This window comes from Nothobranchius furzeri, chromosome 6 (assembly GCF_043380555.1).
Source record: "Nothobranchius furzeri strain GRZ-AD chromosome 6, NfurGRZ-RIMD1, whole genome shotgun sequence".
NCBI lineage: Eukaryota > Metazoa > Chordata > Actinopteri > Cyprinodontiformes > Nothobranchiidae > Nothobranchius > Nothobranchius furzeri.
In genome coordinates this window covers 61,806,964-61,826,066 of record NC_091746.1, presented here as the reverse complement: position 1 = coordinate 61,826,066, position 19,103 = coordinate 61,806,964, and the positions used below count along the sequence as shown (strand labels likewise).

At 42.0% G+C, this 19,103-nt stretch overlaps 1 protein-coding gene across 1 annotated transcript in view; it reads right to left on the bottom strand.

Annotated features, from left to right (window-relative positions):
• si:dkey-34e4.1 (carboxyl-terminal PDZ ligand of neuronal nitric oxide synthase protein) overlaps positions 1–19,103 on the bottom strand; it is a 94,552-nt gene that overhangs the window by 29,062 nt on the left and 46,387 nt on the right. The window contains exons 3-7 of the mRNA XM_015943037.3: positions 9,652–9,744; positions 9,511–9,569; positions 7,265–7,373; positions 6,569–6,710; positions 5,051–5,211 (exon numbers count right to left, since the gene is read on the bottom strand). Of these exons, the coding sequence (XP_015798523.3) occupies positions 5,051–5,211; positions 6,569–6,710; positions 7,265–7,373; positions 9,511–9,569; positions 9,652–9,744 (564 nt within the window). The remainder of the gene's footprint in view (positions 1–5,050; positions 5,212–6,568; positions 6,711–7,264; positions 7,374–9,510; positions 9,570–9,651; positions 9,745–19,103) is intronic.

Here is a 19,103-nt window from a genome sequence, read left to right as displayed (position 1 = left end):
TAACTGTTGCATGACATCTGTGAACTAAGAAAAGCCTTTGATAGATTTTCCTTGATCCACATAGCATCTCAACCACAGCCCATTTAGAAGCTCTTTCGCCCAAACTTTAAGTGATCAAACTCCTCCATATCGTAATCCTTCCTTCCTCTCCTGTCCTCCTGCGCCGGTGCTTATCTTCATAGAGCAGATGTTTGTGAACCCTTCTGTTGGATTATTGTGCTGTGTCTGAAAAATCACGGGGAGCAGACTGGGTTTTGGGGATTAGGTGTCTCCTTTACACAGTAGGGAGGAATATTTAAGCTAGCCAGTCCAATCCCCTTGCTTCTTTTTTCAGCAGGATAACATTCTGGTGACAAGTCTGTAGCAATCGCTGCAGTAGAGGACAAAATGCTATACCTTTCTTAGCTCAATGTGCCGTTTGGGAGCTTTATACACTGATAACAGTATGAAGCAGCACTAAAGACAAGGCGATGAATCAAGAGTGCAGTCGGTGTCCTTCAGCTGCACAGACAGGAGCAGCTAGAAGCTAAGAGACTCGATGCTACGGAAAATGTTTAGGCCAGCAGAGGTGGAAATAAACAGAAGTTTGGATTTTATGACTGTGGATGGGTTTGCTAACTAATTTGACTGTGAGGCTTCAGAGATCAGTGAGTACAAGAAGAAATATAGACACAGGAAAGGATTAGTGGGTTTTGCTAGAGAAGCAAGATCACACAGTACCCTAAAGGGTCAGAAATGGATTTTGTGTTAAAACATTTCCAATAAAACCCTGAAGTTGTGGCTGAAATGCTATATTGTTTTTAGTTTTGAAGTTGGCTAATCAGCGTATTTTAGATCCTTCAGTCAGATGTTTCTATGGTTACTGAAGTCAAATTAAAAGCATTTCAATGTATGAAAGGCCTGATCAAGTGATATAACTCAATCGGAGAACAAGAGCCAATAACAGTAAGTATGAAAACCATTGGTTGCAAAAATGTGAACCTTAACGGACTGCTTATATCGAAGATTTTTGATGCAGTCCGATATAATCCAATAGTGTTGTTGGGCCAATATCGAATGACTTCCGATATCAATATCGGAATGGGACATCCCTAATAGCAACCATGACAGACTGAGCCAGACTTGAACCTGCAACCCTCCATTATGAGGCTGGCACTTAACTCCTCTGCCACTGTTGCCATAAACGTTTCTAAATTGTCAAAATTTGTGTTTTTCTTTTGTCTAATCACCTTCTGAGGACTCACCACAAGTTTGAATCACTAAAGACTCACTTTAGCCTTTTAAAACAATGCTCCATGATGCTGTAAAAATAGTATATCACCAAACAGTTCTTAGAGGACTGGGAGGAGTTCCTCTGGGAGAATGTGTGGGTACCATTCTTTTTTATGACAGTGGATGAGTCGACTCCCTTGGCTGGGAGGCAACCCCACACAAATGGTCTCAGGATACTGACATTGACGGCATTGATATCAATCCTTATCATTTGTTCTCCAGACAAACCAACATTTCCACCAGCTGAGAGGCCTAGTGGTATGAGTGTTTGCCCTGAGACTGGGAGATTGTGGGTTCGAATCCACAGTTGGGTCATACCAAATATTTTCTAAAAATGGGACACAAAGCCTCTCCGCTTGACACTCAGCATTAAGGGGTTCGACCACCAAATGGTTCCCGAGCGCGGCCGTGTCTACAGCTCATTGGTCTCCCAAGGGATGGGTCAAATGCGGAGAACAAATTTTGCACATCAATGTGACAACTAGTGGGACTTCACTTAAAAATACTTGAAATATTGGAAATTGCTTTACCAAAATTCTCCGCAGTCCAATCCCTGGATCTCACTTAGAGAAGTGGCATCCTTGCTGCCCTTTTTGGCACCAGCTCATCCCCCCAAACTCTCCACCTCACTGTGCAAGTAGACACATTCACACCTACCTGGTGCCAGTGAAGCTCTGCACCCCTGGTGCCCTGACCCTGCAGATGAATCAGCTTTAGGAGATGATCCTGGAGCTGGCTGGAAATTCTTGCAATGCCCTAAAGCTCTCTTCACAAATTAAGTCTTTCTTTGGAGGTGGGAGGAATACATTCTGGATTTTATGCAAACTGACAAAATGAAAACTGGAGCAACAAACTTAGTGACAAACTTTGTCTCATTCTCAACACGTTTGACCACATGACAACGGAGCATTTGTGCCTTTATGCAGTGCAGCGTGAAACCAGTCCTTACTGAATTATAGCCCACATTCATTAAGGCTAGCCGATGAAACTGTCCTGTGCCACAGCACTAAAACCTTTTCTTTGGCAAGAGAATTAGGGAATAAGAGCCATAAAAATGTGAAATGTGTTGTTCTTTTTCCAACTTCTCTGTGGGGAAATCAGCACAGACAAGCACCTGGTTTGTGCTGAAATGAACATTTAGGGAGAGAATCATACTGCAGTAGCAGCATGCTTTACATCAACGCTCAAAACATTTTCTGATTGATCAACAGTACTGCATTTTTTTTTAGTTTTTTGATTGAGCATCTCAATGTGTTAACTGGAGTCTATTCCAAGTACTGTTGCCAGTTCTGCTACTTCACAGCCTGACTTAGCAAACGCTAGACTTTCTGACTCATATGCAGTGTTGGGAAAATTTATTTAAAAAATAATTAGTTATAGTTACTAATTACTTCTTCAAAAAGGTAACTGAACCAGAATTTTATAAAAGTAAATAATTACGGGAAAAGTAACTATTGCATTACTTTATCATAACATTTAGGAACATTTGGGTCCCCTCTTAATAAAACTTACTACATAAATGGCTATGAGGAGACAATTTGAGAGACAACCGTAGATTCCCCCACAACTGAGCTCTCCCTATGGGTCATGATGGTCAGACTATTTATTCACATATATAGGAAGACTATTAGCAAAGCACATTGTTCTTGGGTATAAATTACATGTCTTATAATGTCTAGATTTGCCTGTAAACTAGGTTCTATGTATACTTGGGTGTTTTATTCCCATAGTCATCATCACACACTGGCGAGATTACATCTCCGCATCTGACCCATCACCATGGGGAGCGGTGAGCTGCAGCAGTGGCTGCGCTGAGGAACTTTTCGTTGTTTAACCCCCCCAATCCAACCCCTTAAAGCCGAGTGTCCCATTGGGTCCCATTTTTAAAGTCTTTGATACGACCTGAACAAATCTGAACCCTGATCTCCCAATTCCAGGCCATACCACTAGGCCACTGAGAGTTTTACCCCTCCCACTGTCCTAATGGGTGACCCCGCGAGGAACGTTGACCATTGAGCAGGATTGATGGTATATCCCTTGAGGTCCACTTGGCAGGGGTGAGATGGTGCTCACTCCTCACCCCTGCCACCCATAAAGACAGTGGGAGGGTTAAACGATTCAGGCAAACATGCATGTCACTGCAGCAACAATGATGGTGACGCACACAAATTGCTCACCAAATTCTTCTATAAATTAGGCTTTAGGAGAGGATCAGGAACAGCAACCGGCTCCAGTTGGATGACTGGAGGAAGATTGGAGATCTTAACAAGGAATAAATGAACTGATGACTTGGCGGTGAACATCCTTAAATGAGAGTCCAGCTGTCACACCAGGAAGGATAGGGCTGTAGACCCGGAGACCACAGAGCAGATTCACGGCTGCAGCGGTGAATCCGTGGTCTCTGGGTCGACTGCCATAGCTACCGATCACGTCTTCCTTGTTGCTCACGGATCGTGATGTGCTTGGATGTACACCTCCACCCCTTTAGCTCCCGGTGAGATGATGACAACTTCAACACACCTCACTGCTGAATTATAGTAAAGCATGCATTTTCTTATCAGTAATGAACACAACATCGTAGCTCACCCCCGCTAGTGTGTGAATGTGTGAACGACTGATTGTTTTGTGAAGCGACTTGGGGGGCTGTAGAATCCTAAGAAGGTGCTATACAAATACAGGCCACTTACCATTTACTAAACAAAATAATTCCCTTAGTAACGCCATTTTTCCCATCACTGATTACAATGCCGTAAATGTGCGCTCCATGGTTAGTGAAATTTATCTGGTTGAACAATCATAACCCAGACAAATCTGTGAATTCACATTTTTCATTAGTTTCCAAATGTAAAGGACTGGATATGATTTTATTTTCTTGCATCACACCTCGCTAACATACGCCCCCTTCAGACAGGCCATGAAAAACGGAAATGTTCCGGACTCTGTCCGTAAGACCTTTGTGTCTGAATACAAACATCCGGATAACGTTTTCCGGACTTTAACCGGACGAAGTCCCAAGTAACAGGTCCGGACTTGTTATGGACAGGGTGGCTGCTTCAGACTGGTGAGGTAGAGTTCCGGACAAGGGGGAGGGGGAGGAGGAGGGGACCGGGGGACGCTGTTCGCACCTAGATAGCTCGCTCCTGTAGCATGCGGCAAACCACGGCAGCTCGCCTCCTACGGTACCGCCTAGACGTGCGACGGAGCGCATCACACCGCTTCAGTGATTCCTTTAACCATTGAGCTTCACCATCCAGGTCTCTTATGCGTCTTCGTGTGCGCAAAATTATGCTTAAGCTCCTCGTGATTTTTATCTTGAGAGGCGCTATAGAAATAATATTTTCTTCTTTTTCTTAAAATGAATCCTATACCCCCCCCCCCCCCCCCCCTGCTGTGTGAACGCAGCCGAAAGGACAAGTTCCACTACAAAAGTGGTGTGTTCCGGTTAAAAACCGGATTGAATTGTCCACAAATGTTCCAGAATGTCTATCTGAAAAGGGCTATATGAATCACAAGAAACCAGCTCAGTGGGCTAGTGGTATGAGTGTCTGCCATTGGACTGGGAGATCGGGGTTCAAATCCCGGTTGGCTCATACCAACGATTTAAAAATTGGGACCCAATGCCTGCATGCCTGACACTCAGCTTCAAGGAGTTGGATTAGGAGGTTAAACCACCCAAAATTTCCCGAGCGCAGCCGTGTCTGCAGCTCGCTGCTCCCCATTAGGATGGGACCTTTAACCTTTAACTCCCAGGTGTTTGAGAAGACGTGTCATGTCTCACCATGATGGTCTGTCCAGGTTTGACGACGTTCAGCTCAGCCAGGCTCTGCAGGATCTCACTGACGGCCTTCTCGCGCAGTGAGACACCAACGACTGAATCTTCCCCTCCATGTTTGCCGCTTTCACCTATTTCCTCTTGCTCTGCTCCTGTTAGTTCACCATCTGTGGAACAATGCACAAGTGCCTCAGCCGACTAATGTTTGTACATAATTGATCTGAAATGCAAAAACTCATCACAGCCGATGTTGAAGCAGCACTAAAGCCACGTTATTGCTTTGAAACAGGTTTTAGTGGTTCTTGAGCCACTAAAACCTGAAGAGCTTCACATGGGACAGCACTCGGGAAAATGGATGTTTGGTCTACAAACTATATTTATTTCACATTTTGAGAACAAAAATAAATGTTTACAGAGGAGGATCACTGAAAAATGTATACTTGTTTTTATGAGCACAACTTTGACCCGGTTAACATGAAATCGATAACCCAACCTGAAAGTCTGTTAATGCTCTCTTCCCCAAACTACTTTTGTGTTTGTAGAAGAAGGTCACGTTAAAATTTCACCAGCAACAAACAGCTTTCCTATTTATGAAGCTGCACACCTGAGAGAAGCTCCCTGTTTCCTCTCTTTGATTTACACCCAAAAACACAGATACACAAGCACTCTTCTCCTGTTGCTGATCACAAATACCTCTGATGTTTCCACTTCTCATTATCTACACTAAAGAGGCTCTGTGTGTTGTTCCATCTGCCCAGGCAGCTACAACCTACCTTCTTATGTTAAGTCTTAAACAACTCATTAAAACAGAATTGTTATTTTTTTATTTATCAAAGATAAAATGTGTAAAAAAAAAAAGTGTATTTTTACATCTTTGGAACCTTTATATGAACCAACTCCTATTTAGGTGTTTTAAACAGCTCACTGACCAGAGAGGCTTTTTACGTCCACATCTCAATCATTTTTACCTGATCAGACCTTTAAGGTTGCCATAGTGACGGTCCTTCCAGTAATTTCTACGAGGCAGATTTGGCTCAGCACTCATCCAAAATATCCTGCAGAACAAATTCATGTTTTCTCGCCCTGTCTGATTCTAGACTTTTCTACACATCACAAAAGTCTCAGAGTCAGTGCTGCCGGTACGTAGCGTCCACAGTGAAACTCAAAGAACTTCGTCTAATCCTTCACAATAAGAGTCTCAAACATAAACCTGCTAAAAAAAGGTTTGAAAGGCGTGGTTCACTGAAAAAACATATTTGATTATTATTTCTGATCATAATTCTATAAAATTATATTAAATATTCCAGGAGATCCACTCAAGAGAATACCTAATGAGGATGTTGTCACTAGCACGGTGTGTTTGCTATAAATAAACCCAGATTTATTACCTAACTCAGCCAAAGCAGGAAGCAGGTGGATCTTGGCTCAAATGAATGCAAAAGCAACATTTGAGGGTGTCAATGGGATCTGAAATTAGAGTTTGCATTCATCCGTGTGTATTATTTGTGCTCAGTGAGATCTCACCATGGCTGCTAGGCTTGTCCGTGGACTTGTCGTTCTCTCCGTCCGCCTGTCCATCAGCGTCCTGCTCAGCATGCTGCAAACTGAGCTTGTGGCACACCTCGAACGCCTGACCCACTGTCCGCACAATACGCATGGCCTGCGTCTGACAGGGAGAGAACCACAACCCAATAACATAAAAGGCTTACGTGGCACCTGTCCAAAAGAACGTTCTAATTAGTTTCTCTAGTCTGGTTGCAGATAATACGGCACGTTTATGGGACTGCTAAACATCCGAGCTGAGACAGCATCAACGTCCAATGAGCCAAAACCGCCTCTTCTGTATTCAGTGCAGGCGGCTGTGGTTCTGAACGTTCACCCAGATGCTGGAAACTGAGTAACATCAAAGTTAAGAGCAAAAATGATGAACGGAGCCAAAATGATTTGAAAAGTAAGTCATTCGTGCATCAAAACAATGCATTTAGACAAATATTTCTCATATTTCTTCCACTGAAGGAATTCTGGTTGACACTTTGCTCTTTTCCCATCTTCACACAGAGCCGTAAATCCTCTGCAGCCAGCAGCTTAACACTCTGCACCCAGACAGAGAGGGATCGACTCTCTCCTCTGACTCCCGTGCGCGCTCAATCATGGGCATCCTCTGCAACCTTCTGCACATATCGAACACTAAAACAGCTTAATTACATAATCTGACCGTACCTTCTTTTTAGACTTGAAGACGTTACATCTGAAGGAATTATTGGAACCATCTCTGGCAATGTAGCTGAAGATCTTCAAGTCCTGGGAATCGTGGGATACATAGAAAATCCTGGAAATCAGAGGAGAAAAATAGAAAATTGGGTAACCTGGATAATAATTACAGTGATTTATTCTACAGTGAAAGAAGCCTAATAAACAGTTTGTGTTTCTGGCCCTTGCAGAAATGATCCTTTAGAGAGCCAACGTGTAAGACAGTAATTATTCATAACTTTAACACAGAAACACACTTCAGAATGGCTGACACAATCCTTTAAGGATGAAGGCTGAGAGCTGTGGCGTCACTGATGTAAAAAGTCCCAAGTGCCAACCAGGCAAAGATGCTAAGACACAATCACAAGTGCAGAAAAAACAACAAAGATATTTGCTTTAAACCTCTAAAGTCCCTTGATAAGGTGTGGTTGTGTCACAAAGTGTTTATCCATAATCTAAAATGCATAGTCTTTGTTTCATGAGCGTTTCTGAGTGAAGACCACACAAAAACCAGCAGAGCTGAACTCCGTTTGCCATCAGCTGATGGTTGCTTGATTGCAATTAGGACCAGACAGATGCTCTGCTTCCTACATGCCAACTTATAGATTATTCATTAGAGAAGTTCCTACATTTGCCGTATGACCATTCAAGCATGTGAACCTTAAATGATGACAAGCATGGGAACAACCTTGGCTTCATCCATCTAAATGGACTGTGAAGGTATTATTTCATCAGAAAAGCTTTTTGTTTAAAGCTAACATCCCAGCCAGCATACAAAGGTGGACCCCATATGGATATATGCTCACTGGCCACTTTATTTGGTACATCTGTCCAAATGCTTGTTAGCTCTAATTACTAATCAGCCAATCACAGGTTGGCAACTGAATGCTTTAGGGCATGTCAACATGGTCAAGATGATCCACTGCAGTTCAAACCAAGCTTCAGAATGGGGATGGAAGGTGATTTAAGTGACATTGAACATGGCATGGCTGTTGGTGCCAGATGGGCTGGTCTGAGTATATCAGAAAGTGTTGAGTTTTTGGGATTGTCACGCACAACCATCTCTAGGGTTTACAAAGAATGGTCCAAAAAAGAGAAAACATCCAGTGAGCGGCAGTTCTGTGGGCGAAAAGGCCTTGTTGATGCCAGAGGTGAGACGAGAATGGCCAGACTGGTTCGATCTGATAGAAAGTCAACAGTAACTCAAATAACCACTCATTACAACCAAGGTATGTAGAAGAGGATCTCTGAATGCACAACCCATCGAACCTTGAGGCAGATGGGCTACAGCAGCAGAAGACCACACCAGGTGCCTGAGGCTACAATTCACACAGGCTCACCAAAATTAGACAATAGAAGATTGGAAAAATGTTGCCTGGTCTGATGAGTCTCAATTTCTGCTGCGACATTCAGATGGTAGGGTCAGAATTTGGCGTCAAAAACATGAAAGCATGGATCCATCCTGCCGTGTACGGTTCAGGCTGGTGGTGGAAGTGTAATGGTATGGGGGACATTTTCTTGGCAAACTTTGGGCCCCTTAGTATTAACTGAATATCGTAGCAACGCCACAGCCTACATGAGTATTGTTGCTGACCATGTCCATCCATTTATAACCACATTGTACCCATCTTCTGATGGTTACTTCCAGCAGGATAACGCACCATGTCATAAAGCTCGAATCATCTCACACTGGTTTCTTGAACACGACAATGAGTTCACTGTACTCAAATGGCCTCTACAGTCACCAGATCTCAATCCAATAGAGCATCTTTGGGATGTGGTGGAACGGGAGATTCGCATCATGGATCTGCAGCCGACAAATCTGCAGCAACTGCGTGATGCTTTCATATCAATATGGACCAAAATCTCTAAGAAATGTTTCCAGTGCCTTGTTCAATCTATGCCATGAAGGATTGAGGCAGTTCTGAAGGCAAAAGGGGGTTCAATCCGGTACCAGCAAGATGCACCAAATAAAGTGGCCATTGAGTGTATGTAGGCAAACCATATGGGTCCTAACAGTCTGTAGATTCCATGGTGGCCCCACAGTGTATTTCCCACAAATATACCAGGCCCATGTAGGAGTCAAACTATCTGGGTCCCTCCCCACAACCCTTGTAGGATCCCTGTAGGGCCACCATGGAACCTCTGGACAAATCCTTTTGGGCCCCACCTACGCATGCTAGCTGGGCATTTAGCTCTAATTGGATGGAACTGACCTGTAGATTGGGTCGTGCATGATCAACATTTTGCTTTCATCCCAAGTCCATTCTTTTCTCTGTTATGACACAAATAATGAGCATTAGGCACAGGTAGATATTTATGCCTTTATCAGAACTAATTTATCTTCATGGTCTCACCTTCTGCTTTTTCCTTAAAGACACCTTGACTCCATCCACAGACACCACAATGCTGACCTTCTTCTTCTTGATGTTCTTGGCTTTGAATTCATACTAGGAGAAAAATAAAATCAGGGTCAGAAAGCATTACATGTTGTATTGAATTAACCTATGGCACTCAAACGGTGAGTTTAACATGTACAAGATATAAGGAAAGAAGGTATATATATATATATATATATATATATATATATATATATATATATATATATATATATATCCCATCTCATCCTCTGTGGGTGGGCTCATTCTTCTAAGATGTGATAGTTGTCATTTGTGAATGATGGAACACTGAGCTACTAGTTGTTTGGCTGTTACTGTTGTGTGCAGGTTTCGAAGTAACCATTCTTTCCACATTATCTGCATGTGACCCCTCTGACTAGGGTTATTGCAGTTGTAGCATTCCAACAGATCCAGGTTCTCGCGTCTCGCCTATTTCTCTCTTGTTCCAGTAGCCCACTTTTCATCAGGGTACTCTGGCTCCCCAGCACTTAGGGCAGACCTTGTTGGGCTGGGCAATGCCTGAGCTAGCATCTCATTCATTTCAGTTGCTCTCATCATGGTATGAGGTAAATGGCACCAATAGTTTTGCCTAAGGATCCTTGGTAGGCAATTGAGTCAAGGGTCTTGCTTAAGGGCCCACTCTGGATGTTGGTATGAACAGAAGATTTCAAATTTGGATTCATGAGTCCACAATACCTTCTTCCAGTCTTCAGTTATCCGATGGTGGTGTTTCATGGCCCAGGCAAGCCTCTTTCTCTTATTCTGACATCTTAGCAGTGGCTTTCTTGCTACAACTCGTTCTGTTAAACCTGCAGCTCGAAGTCTTATCTTCACAGCTGAAACTGAGACTTGCTTACTATGATCACTATTAAGCTGTGCTTGAAGCTGTTGTCCTGTGAGCCACCTTTCACGCAAGCTGTTAACTGTCAGAAACTTGTCCTCTGATGCACTTGTGGCTTTGGGTCTACCAGACCTCTTCCTGTCAGAATTTGCCCCAGTTTCTGAGTGCCTTTTGATGGTGAAGGAAACTGTACTCACTGACACCTTGACTTTCTTTACAATTTCTCTGTAGGAAAGACCCACATTTTCAAGTGTTATGTTGGTCTGTCTCTCTTACATTGTTAATTGTCTTTTTCTTGCCATTTTTGTAGCAAAACACTATTGTCTGCAGTACAACACTGTTCAACTGATGCTCACGAGAGTATGGTACCACAGTATGTTCCAGCACTGCTTTTATGCAGACAGAGGGGGTTGTAAGTAATCCAGAAAAGTTGAAACACCTGTGGGAATTAGTAGCACCAGCTTTCAAGGCTTGATCAACCTCCATCGCAGCAGAACAGCTGTGTTCCCTGAAAAAGGTCTTCTTGTATAATTCTGAAATGTACGTTATTTTTCAGTTTTGAGTAACCTTACCTTTTTTTAAACCTCTGGCAGTTCACCACTTAACTTTGTACCATTTCAAGCTATTCATTGGAATTGAATGACTTAAACTGCAATGAAAAACTGTAAAATCGGGGCGTTAAATAGCGCATTATTTGCACTGATGCCTGGGATTTTAGCTCTACTAGCTGTTGAAAGGGTTTTAGGCCATGTACACACATAGCTGAGTATCTGAAAAAACAAAGATATATTTCTATGGTTTGGCCTGTCATCCACACAAAACCAAAGATATATGGCACCAAAAATTATTCTTTCAGAAACGTCCGACAAAGGTCGAGATTTGCAAATTTTTCGATATCAGACGTTGCTTGCAGAAGTAAGTAACCAGGGTTTTAGGTTTCGCAAAGTCACTGTCCATTACAAAAATACTCTGACATGACAAGAGAATCAATGGCAAATCTACAAATCAGGCTAGCTTAAAAAAACATGTAATGCCTCTTAACAATGTTTTAACATAGCATAAATATAAATAAGAAAACAACGACAAAAATATTACGTGGTTCCGTTGCATTTGTCTAAAAACCTCTGCCATTAACACGTTTTGGACCAAAAAGATTTGGCCATCCACTTGCCGGTCTCACCAAACCACCGCATTTTCCTGGGTCCTCCATTCATTAAGCACTTGTGCGTTTTGCAACAGAGCACCACTGGTGTGAGGAGAAACAGCCAGCTGCTACCACTTCAACTTTAGAACAAACTACCACTGCCCCAAAAAGAAAACCACCATTTTAATTCACAGACAACAAAAGACGTTTAGACATAGAAAACTGTGACTGGTGTTTTATGCGCTCTCGTTTCCTCTGGAAATGCCGGTTCCGGTATCAGGTGGACTTGAATTAGGGATGATAGCCGACGGCAGGGGTGAGAGTTCTGTGACCGTGTTTGTGTTTACAAGCTGGCTTGTTTTGCAGATTTGCTATTGTAGCTTTAAGGACAGTTATTGCCCACCACCTAGTTATTCCGTGTTTAAGGAATGTTTTTCAACCTAGATGCAGACGATTTGGGGAACTAATGTGACCTACAGGCTTGGCATGCCTATGAATGTGTTTCACAATGCACTGGATTTTGTTCTGAAAACAAGGTGGTGTGGACCCAAGTTTCTTTACTAAATAGGCGGGGAGGGTATTCAGTTTTACCAAAACCCAGTACATGGCCTCACTTGCAGCTCTGATTACTCAAAAGCCTCTTATTTTGTAGTTTGCATTTTGTTTATTTTCTGATCAACTTAAATTTTTGGATTCTGGAAGTAAAATCTGTCACTTGGAAGATTTGCTGTTTGTGCTTGGTGAAGATGAGTTAACAGACCAGGAAAAAAAATACATGCATTTTTTCTATTGCTGCTTGATTAATCTGATATTTGAGTTTAAAACCAGCTTCATACTGAATATTGGCTGATTCCAAACACTGGCTTTGTTTTCAGGGCACAGTTAATAAAAGTCTCACAAAAACTTAAAAATGCTGAAAATGACCAAAAGCAAAAGCAAGCTAGAACAGTGGTGGATTTTAGTTGAGTTTTTAGTCTAAAAATAAAGAGAAGTGCTTTAAAAAAGCATAACTTTCCCATCAAGCCATACACTTTGACATCCGCACTGCAAACTTCTCTTGAAAGCCCAACTCTAACTGCTCATAAGTGAATGATGTCCTGCTTTGCCAGGGTGACTGAATTAAGAGCTAATTAATCATTAAACAGTCTGAAGTGCACTTTATTAAAACGACAGCTTGTATTAGGAGTCCTAAAGCCAAGAGTTACTTGATGGGAAGACAGAAAAGAAAGCTGTAGAACAAGGGTTATATACTCAATTTTCTACCAAAGAGGCATTTTTGTCCTAATTGTGTTTACTTTGCTGAATTAGAAACGGTCTGAGTGACTAACACGTTTCCCCCTCACAGCTGAACTCGAGCTCGGTAGAGAAACTTAGCATGTCTGGCCTGCCAACTCAAATCAGTGTCCTTTTTAAACACGAAACACACTTAAGTCTTCCTCCGGGGACTATCAGGACAAAAACAGCTGTCGTGTCACTAAATGAATGGTCACATATGCAGCAGTGCTGCAATTCAGCCGAGGACGAAGACACCTGTTGGGTTTAATTTGTTTAAAGACAAGAAAGAAATTACGCTCACATGTGGTCGTTAAATGTAAAGCTGTTGGCAGCAGACGGTGGTTAATCTAAGCTATAAAAGCAGAAAAGACAGCACAAAGTTGTGTTTTGTTTTCTGTGTATGCATGAGCATAAATATTAGCTTAGTAGCTCTAATAAAAATCCTAGAGGTGCATCAGATCAGGCTATGCACTGGGGGGGGGGGGGGGGGGAGTAAAGAAGTACACATGTAACTCGTGGTTAACCCACAAAACAAAGATATTTTTCTAGGATTTGGACTCATACATAGGTTTGGAATGTCATCCACATAAACGCTATTAAGGTTAGGCGATATATGAAATTTCACAAAGAGATATTCACCAAAAAATCACAACATATTCATATTCATGCAGGTGATGTTTAGACCTTTTTTGGTCCTGGCACACACGGCATGCAACAATCCACCAATCACAATCGTTCTTATTCAGTTTATGGAAGCAGAACATTGGAGTTCCTTGTTTTTTTATTTATTTATTTAATTAGCTATTTGATGCAACAATCAACAGTGTTCTGTTCTGCATCACTACTGGTTTGGATTGAATATGGCTTTATTTTATTGCATCACACCAGTACCTTGCTAATATAATAATCACAAGAAGAAATAAATTTGAGCGGTTAACCGGCTCAGTGACCCAGTGGTATGAGTGTCCGCCCTGGGACTGGGAGATCGTGGGTTCAAACCCACAGTCAGGTCATACTTTAAAAATGGAAAGCAGTACTTCGCCGCTTGACACTCAGCTTTAAGGGGCTGGATTGGGGGGTTAAACCACTTAATAGTTCCAGAGCGCAGCCACTGCTGCAGTTCACCGCTCGCCACAGTGATGGGTCAAATGCAGAGATGTAATTTCACCATTGTCTGATGATTGTGACTGTAATGGGACTTTAAAGAGCAAGTAATGCCTAAATTAACTTTTTTTGCTGACAACCTGTATAGATGAGTGTCTAATGGTGCTGTGCACATGTGTAATCATTAGTGTGGCAATTAAGTGCCACTTACTTTAAATTTAATATTTCAGCCCAAAACCATAATTGTATCTCCATCTTCAGGTTAAAACTCTGCTCCACATTAATGAAGAACCAGCTGTGCTGATGGCTAAGTTGAAAAACGTGATGTTATCAGCTAATTACTACGTGGCTGCACCACACTGGTCTCCAGGTGAGGCAGCCGCACCTCCACCTGGCTCAGCCACTCACCTGCCAATATGACACGCTGGCTCTCTGAGCCGCTCGCCTCCTTGAAAAAAATGCCCTCCTCCCCTTTTCATCTAATGATCGTGGTTAACAGGAAATCCTCCAGAATGCTGCAGAATCTGTGTCTGCTTTTCTCCTGAGCGGTAAGTCTTGTGTGAGTGCGTGCACGCGCTCGTTAACAACTAGTTTTTAGATTGAGAAACTCCAACAGCACGAGCGGGGCGGGGGGGTGTCTACCACTGCCTCAGTGCTGCTCTCTTGGTCCACCAGGCGATACCTCTTTCAGAAGCGTTTTCCTAACAGGAAGTGTGGATGAAATATGTCTCCACCCATGCCTTGACCCTCACTTTAATTACAAAAAACCAAACAAAAAAGCATGTTTAGCTGCTAAAACCTCCATGGTGTTCATAAACTTCTGTGGTGTTTCTGATCTGGTTGATGTACAGATCAGGATGTAAAGACAAAGTAAACGTTAGCAGAGTCAAAGAACAGAAGAAAATCAAAGAGAATAGAAGTAACGGGATGTGTGTGTGTGTGTGTGTGTGTGTGTAGATCTGACACAGGGAGACAAAGGGAGAAAGGGTGAAGAGAGGGTATTATCTAAGGACCTCCTGGGATTTGTAACATTTTTATCCAGCTACACAAAGCTTCTATGCTACAATTAGCCCAACATTATGTAGTCAAGACATGTCAGATGTAATTATAGGATATTTAGGGTTGGTTTTGCTTGGATAAAGTCACGCTTTCTGAGAGCTAAATGCAAACATTAGTTGTGACCTAGCAAAGTGTCCTTGCATATAACGTTGTGCTTTCCTTGTAATTTTCAGCCTGCATCTGTTTGAAATGCCCGTCTCTCTCCGCCTCGGACACATGGTGATTAAAGTTTTAGCTGCTAATTATACTGAGAGGAGTCCTGAGAGAGCTGATTAAAATGAGAATAGGTTTAGAGTGGGACGTGGAAGCCCACCACAGACATTGTCCAGGGTTTAAAGATGAGGTACGAGAAAGTTAACGTGCTATAAAAGTGAAGTACTGTGGTCGTGGGATGAAAGGACGGTTTGAAAATGAATATGTCTCCTTTACAGGCAGCTTATAAGAAGGACTCCAATTGTGGTGTTTTGTTTAAAGCTGCAAATGCGGTGAAGTATTCCAAAGAAAGAGAGCCAAGTAGAACAACGCCAAAATCAACCACATCCATTCAAAATGGAGTGCAATGGAAAAAAAAAACTACAACCAGGGGTGGACATAACTGGTGTGTAGGTGTGCATGTACACTAAAAATAATGCATGCAGTCCAGTTCTACCAGTGCCACGATGCTCTTTTGCATACTGATGCTAGATCTATATTCCGTCACTTCTGCCATCACTATGTGCTTCCCAAACTGCGCCACACCTCCCAAGCAGCAAAAAATAAATAAAACCGTTAACACTTTAGTTTAGGGAACACAAATTAACCATTAATTAGCTGCCAATTAATGTGCATGTTAGTGGACTACTAAGTCTGAACTAGTCATTATTAAGCACTTATTAACAGATTATTACTAATGCCATAATTCTAACATTAACAATTAAGAGTTTTATCAAAATAAGCCATTCATAATGGTTTGTTAACTGAAAGTAACTGGTTTGTTGCTGATTAACACACATACTAAGTAGCTCAAATCAATGTGTGACTTTTAAAGAAGTAATTCAGGGGTAACGTGTTCTTGCCTCTAAGCGGTTGATTAGTACTCAACTACTAGTAATTAGGTATGAACAAAACCTGAATTTAGAATGGGGAACGTATTCTTGCTTACAAGTGGTTAATTGATTGTTGTTTAGGCTCTATTAACATGTGGAGTTTGGCGTTTATTTACATAATACCAGAAAATACTATTTTTGTTTATTATTGCAGAATAACTATTCCCCCTGAATGACTTCTTCAAAAGCCACGTACTATAAGCACATGGCGTGATCTAGCAGCATCTAGAGACTTTCTGGGTCCAATTCAGCTACTTTATGTCAGTGACAGTTGGCAACACTGGCAACAGGCCAGTGTCCTATCCCAAAGGTGAATGATAAATTGAGGTGGTGATAAATTAAATCAAAAATGTTTTATGATAGTATAGATCTGTTCAGTACGTTGGTTTCAACAAGTAAACATTTCCCCCCCTTTATTCATTATGAATACACATAAACAACCAAATACCACCTGCTTTTGATGAATAATCAAACAATAATCATATCATTTGAGAAGTGTTTTCACCTACAATATTTCTAAATTAAGCCAGACAGATGAAGATCAATAAAAATGTATTTTCCTAGAGTTACCAGTTTATGGAACAGGTTTTCCATCAGGTTAGTAACACTGCAGATACAGAAAATAACCCTCTTGGCCCCAACCCGCTCCTGCCAACAGTCTTTTAATAAAAGGCCACTGGGTTCAGCAGTTAATGTTCATTTGTACGTGAGAGGTCTAACTGAGAAAAACATCTGAGGAAAATGTTATAACAGACTGAAGTTGAAGCTGTTCTTATTTGCAGTAAAAGTTTTATTATTTATTTATTTTTTGGTGGGCATGAATAAAGGATTTAAAACTAGCCAAATTTGGGGAAGACCAACCAAGAGCCCTGAAAAGCAGTGGAATGTGGGTTTATTGTGGGTCACTGATGCTCCCTGTTGAATCTATATAGGAGTTCACAATAGGCCCTATAGTTCATAGCCTAGCAACCGCTTCATTATAATCCCAAGGATTGGGGTAGTTCCAAAGAATTTCCCTGCCTTTTGCTGCCTCCCCAATTCAACCTATAAAGAGTAGACTGTTGGTAGCAGAACTTAACACGGAAAATAACATTTATTAAAGAAATTACTCAAGCAGTAGCACCTTACAAGATCCCAGCAGGTAATTAACCCCAAAAGAATGGTTTGGCTTGAATCACAGCTGTTCAGCCCATCTCCCAGGTACTAAATGAGGCTCTCTGAGAAACAGGGAGGACAAAATAATACCCAGAGCAGCAGCAACCCTCCAGAGCAAACTGGCACTTCTTATCATTAGTCCACAGGAGTGTGAATGAGGAGCAATTACCTTGACAGAAGCTGTTGCTGATGACCTTGAACTCAATAATCCCCCCAACAGAAAACAAAAAGTCTGGATGTAATAAATGCATGAACTAGTTTTTCAGCATCTCTCCTGGAAAGGATGCTGCTGATCGTCGCAATATTGAAGAAGGAAATTCTACAAACCTTTTTAACGTGGGATTTGAATGACATGTCCTGGTCAAGAGATAACACCAAGGTTCTTTACTTTGTTCTTGGAGGCTAATTTAATGCCGTTCAGATCAGGTGATTGACTAAGCAGTTTCCTTCACAGGCACTGGGTGTTTCTCAATGCCAATTACCTCGCCTTGATGCCTTGGCCCCGCCCCGGTTGCCTAGGAGATATGTCATCAGGAGCCGTCAAGACATGTTCCAATGTTCATGTTCTACCGAGGCGTGTGTTCTCTGTTTGTTAGCCGTTTAGCTAGCTGAGCAAGGATACACGGGAGGTATCTTGTAGCCTAGTCTTGGTCAAAAATTACCCACAATACACCGTGGTATTTTCAAAAAGACTGCGGATCAGAAGCCGGCAACTACTTCGGGGACAATTTTCAAGTTTAAAAGTAAGTCAGCTAATTTAAAAAGTTGTTTTTAGATCCAAAGAAGTTAGCTATGGTTGGTTAGTTGCTTAGTAGTTGCAGCTTCGGTGGCTAGTGGGTAGTAACTCGCTTACATTTTTAATTTAATAAACATATACACAATTTAAAAAGTAAAATGATCGTTATATATTTATATTGAAACTAATACATATAAAATATAACGTTATCTCCCGTGTCACGTGACTTTACGTGACCACCGAGGGAAGCCACGGTCACGTGATGCAAGTCTGTTCCATTGAACCGTTTTCTTCGACCAAGGAAGGACAGCGTCTCGTAAGCAAGGCGCCTTGACATTGAGAAACGGCTGAGGTGTCTTGTAGCCTAGACTTGGTCAAAAATTACCCACAATACACCACGTTATTTTCAAAAGGATGGCGGATCAGAAGCCGGCAGCTACTTCGGGGGCAAATTTCAAGTTTAAAGGTAAGTCAACTACCGTAAATCCTCTAATACAGGCCCGGGCCTCTATTTGACTCGAGCTCATCAAGCTCCAGGCCTTTATTGGAAGGAGGGCCAGTATTAGAGGCAGGCCTCTATTTCCATTTGAGCAAAATGAACTAATGTTCATTGGAGTTTTTGACAATTAAAATTGCGCCCACATTTTCAAAGTTAAACACATTTCTTTTAACAACGGTAGTTTCTGCTTCAGCCATCTCCCCCCTCCCCCTGCTTTAGCCCTCTCCCCCCTCCCCCTGCTTTAGCCCTCTCCCCCCTCCCCCTGCGCAGCGGCCGCAAACTCACTGATGCGCCTGCAGCCTCTCGGAGTTCCTGCTGCTCTAAACATTAAAATAATTATTTCATTTTCTGTTCCTCACTTCTGATGACCTTCAATGGTGTCTGTTTGTTGCAACAGCAGGTACAAAAACTAACTTGTTTTTATTTTGACTATTTTTCTGTCCTGCCTGTTTATTATCTTCCTGCATCTCCTCTCAATCCTAAAGAAAAACTGCTACCTGGGTTCATATATA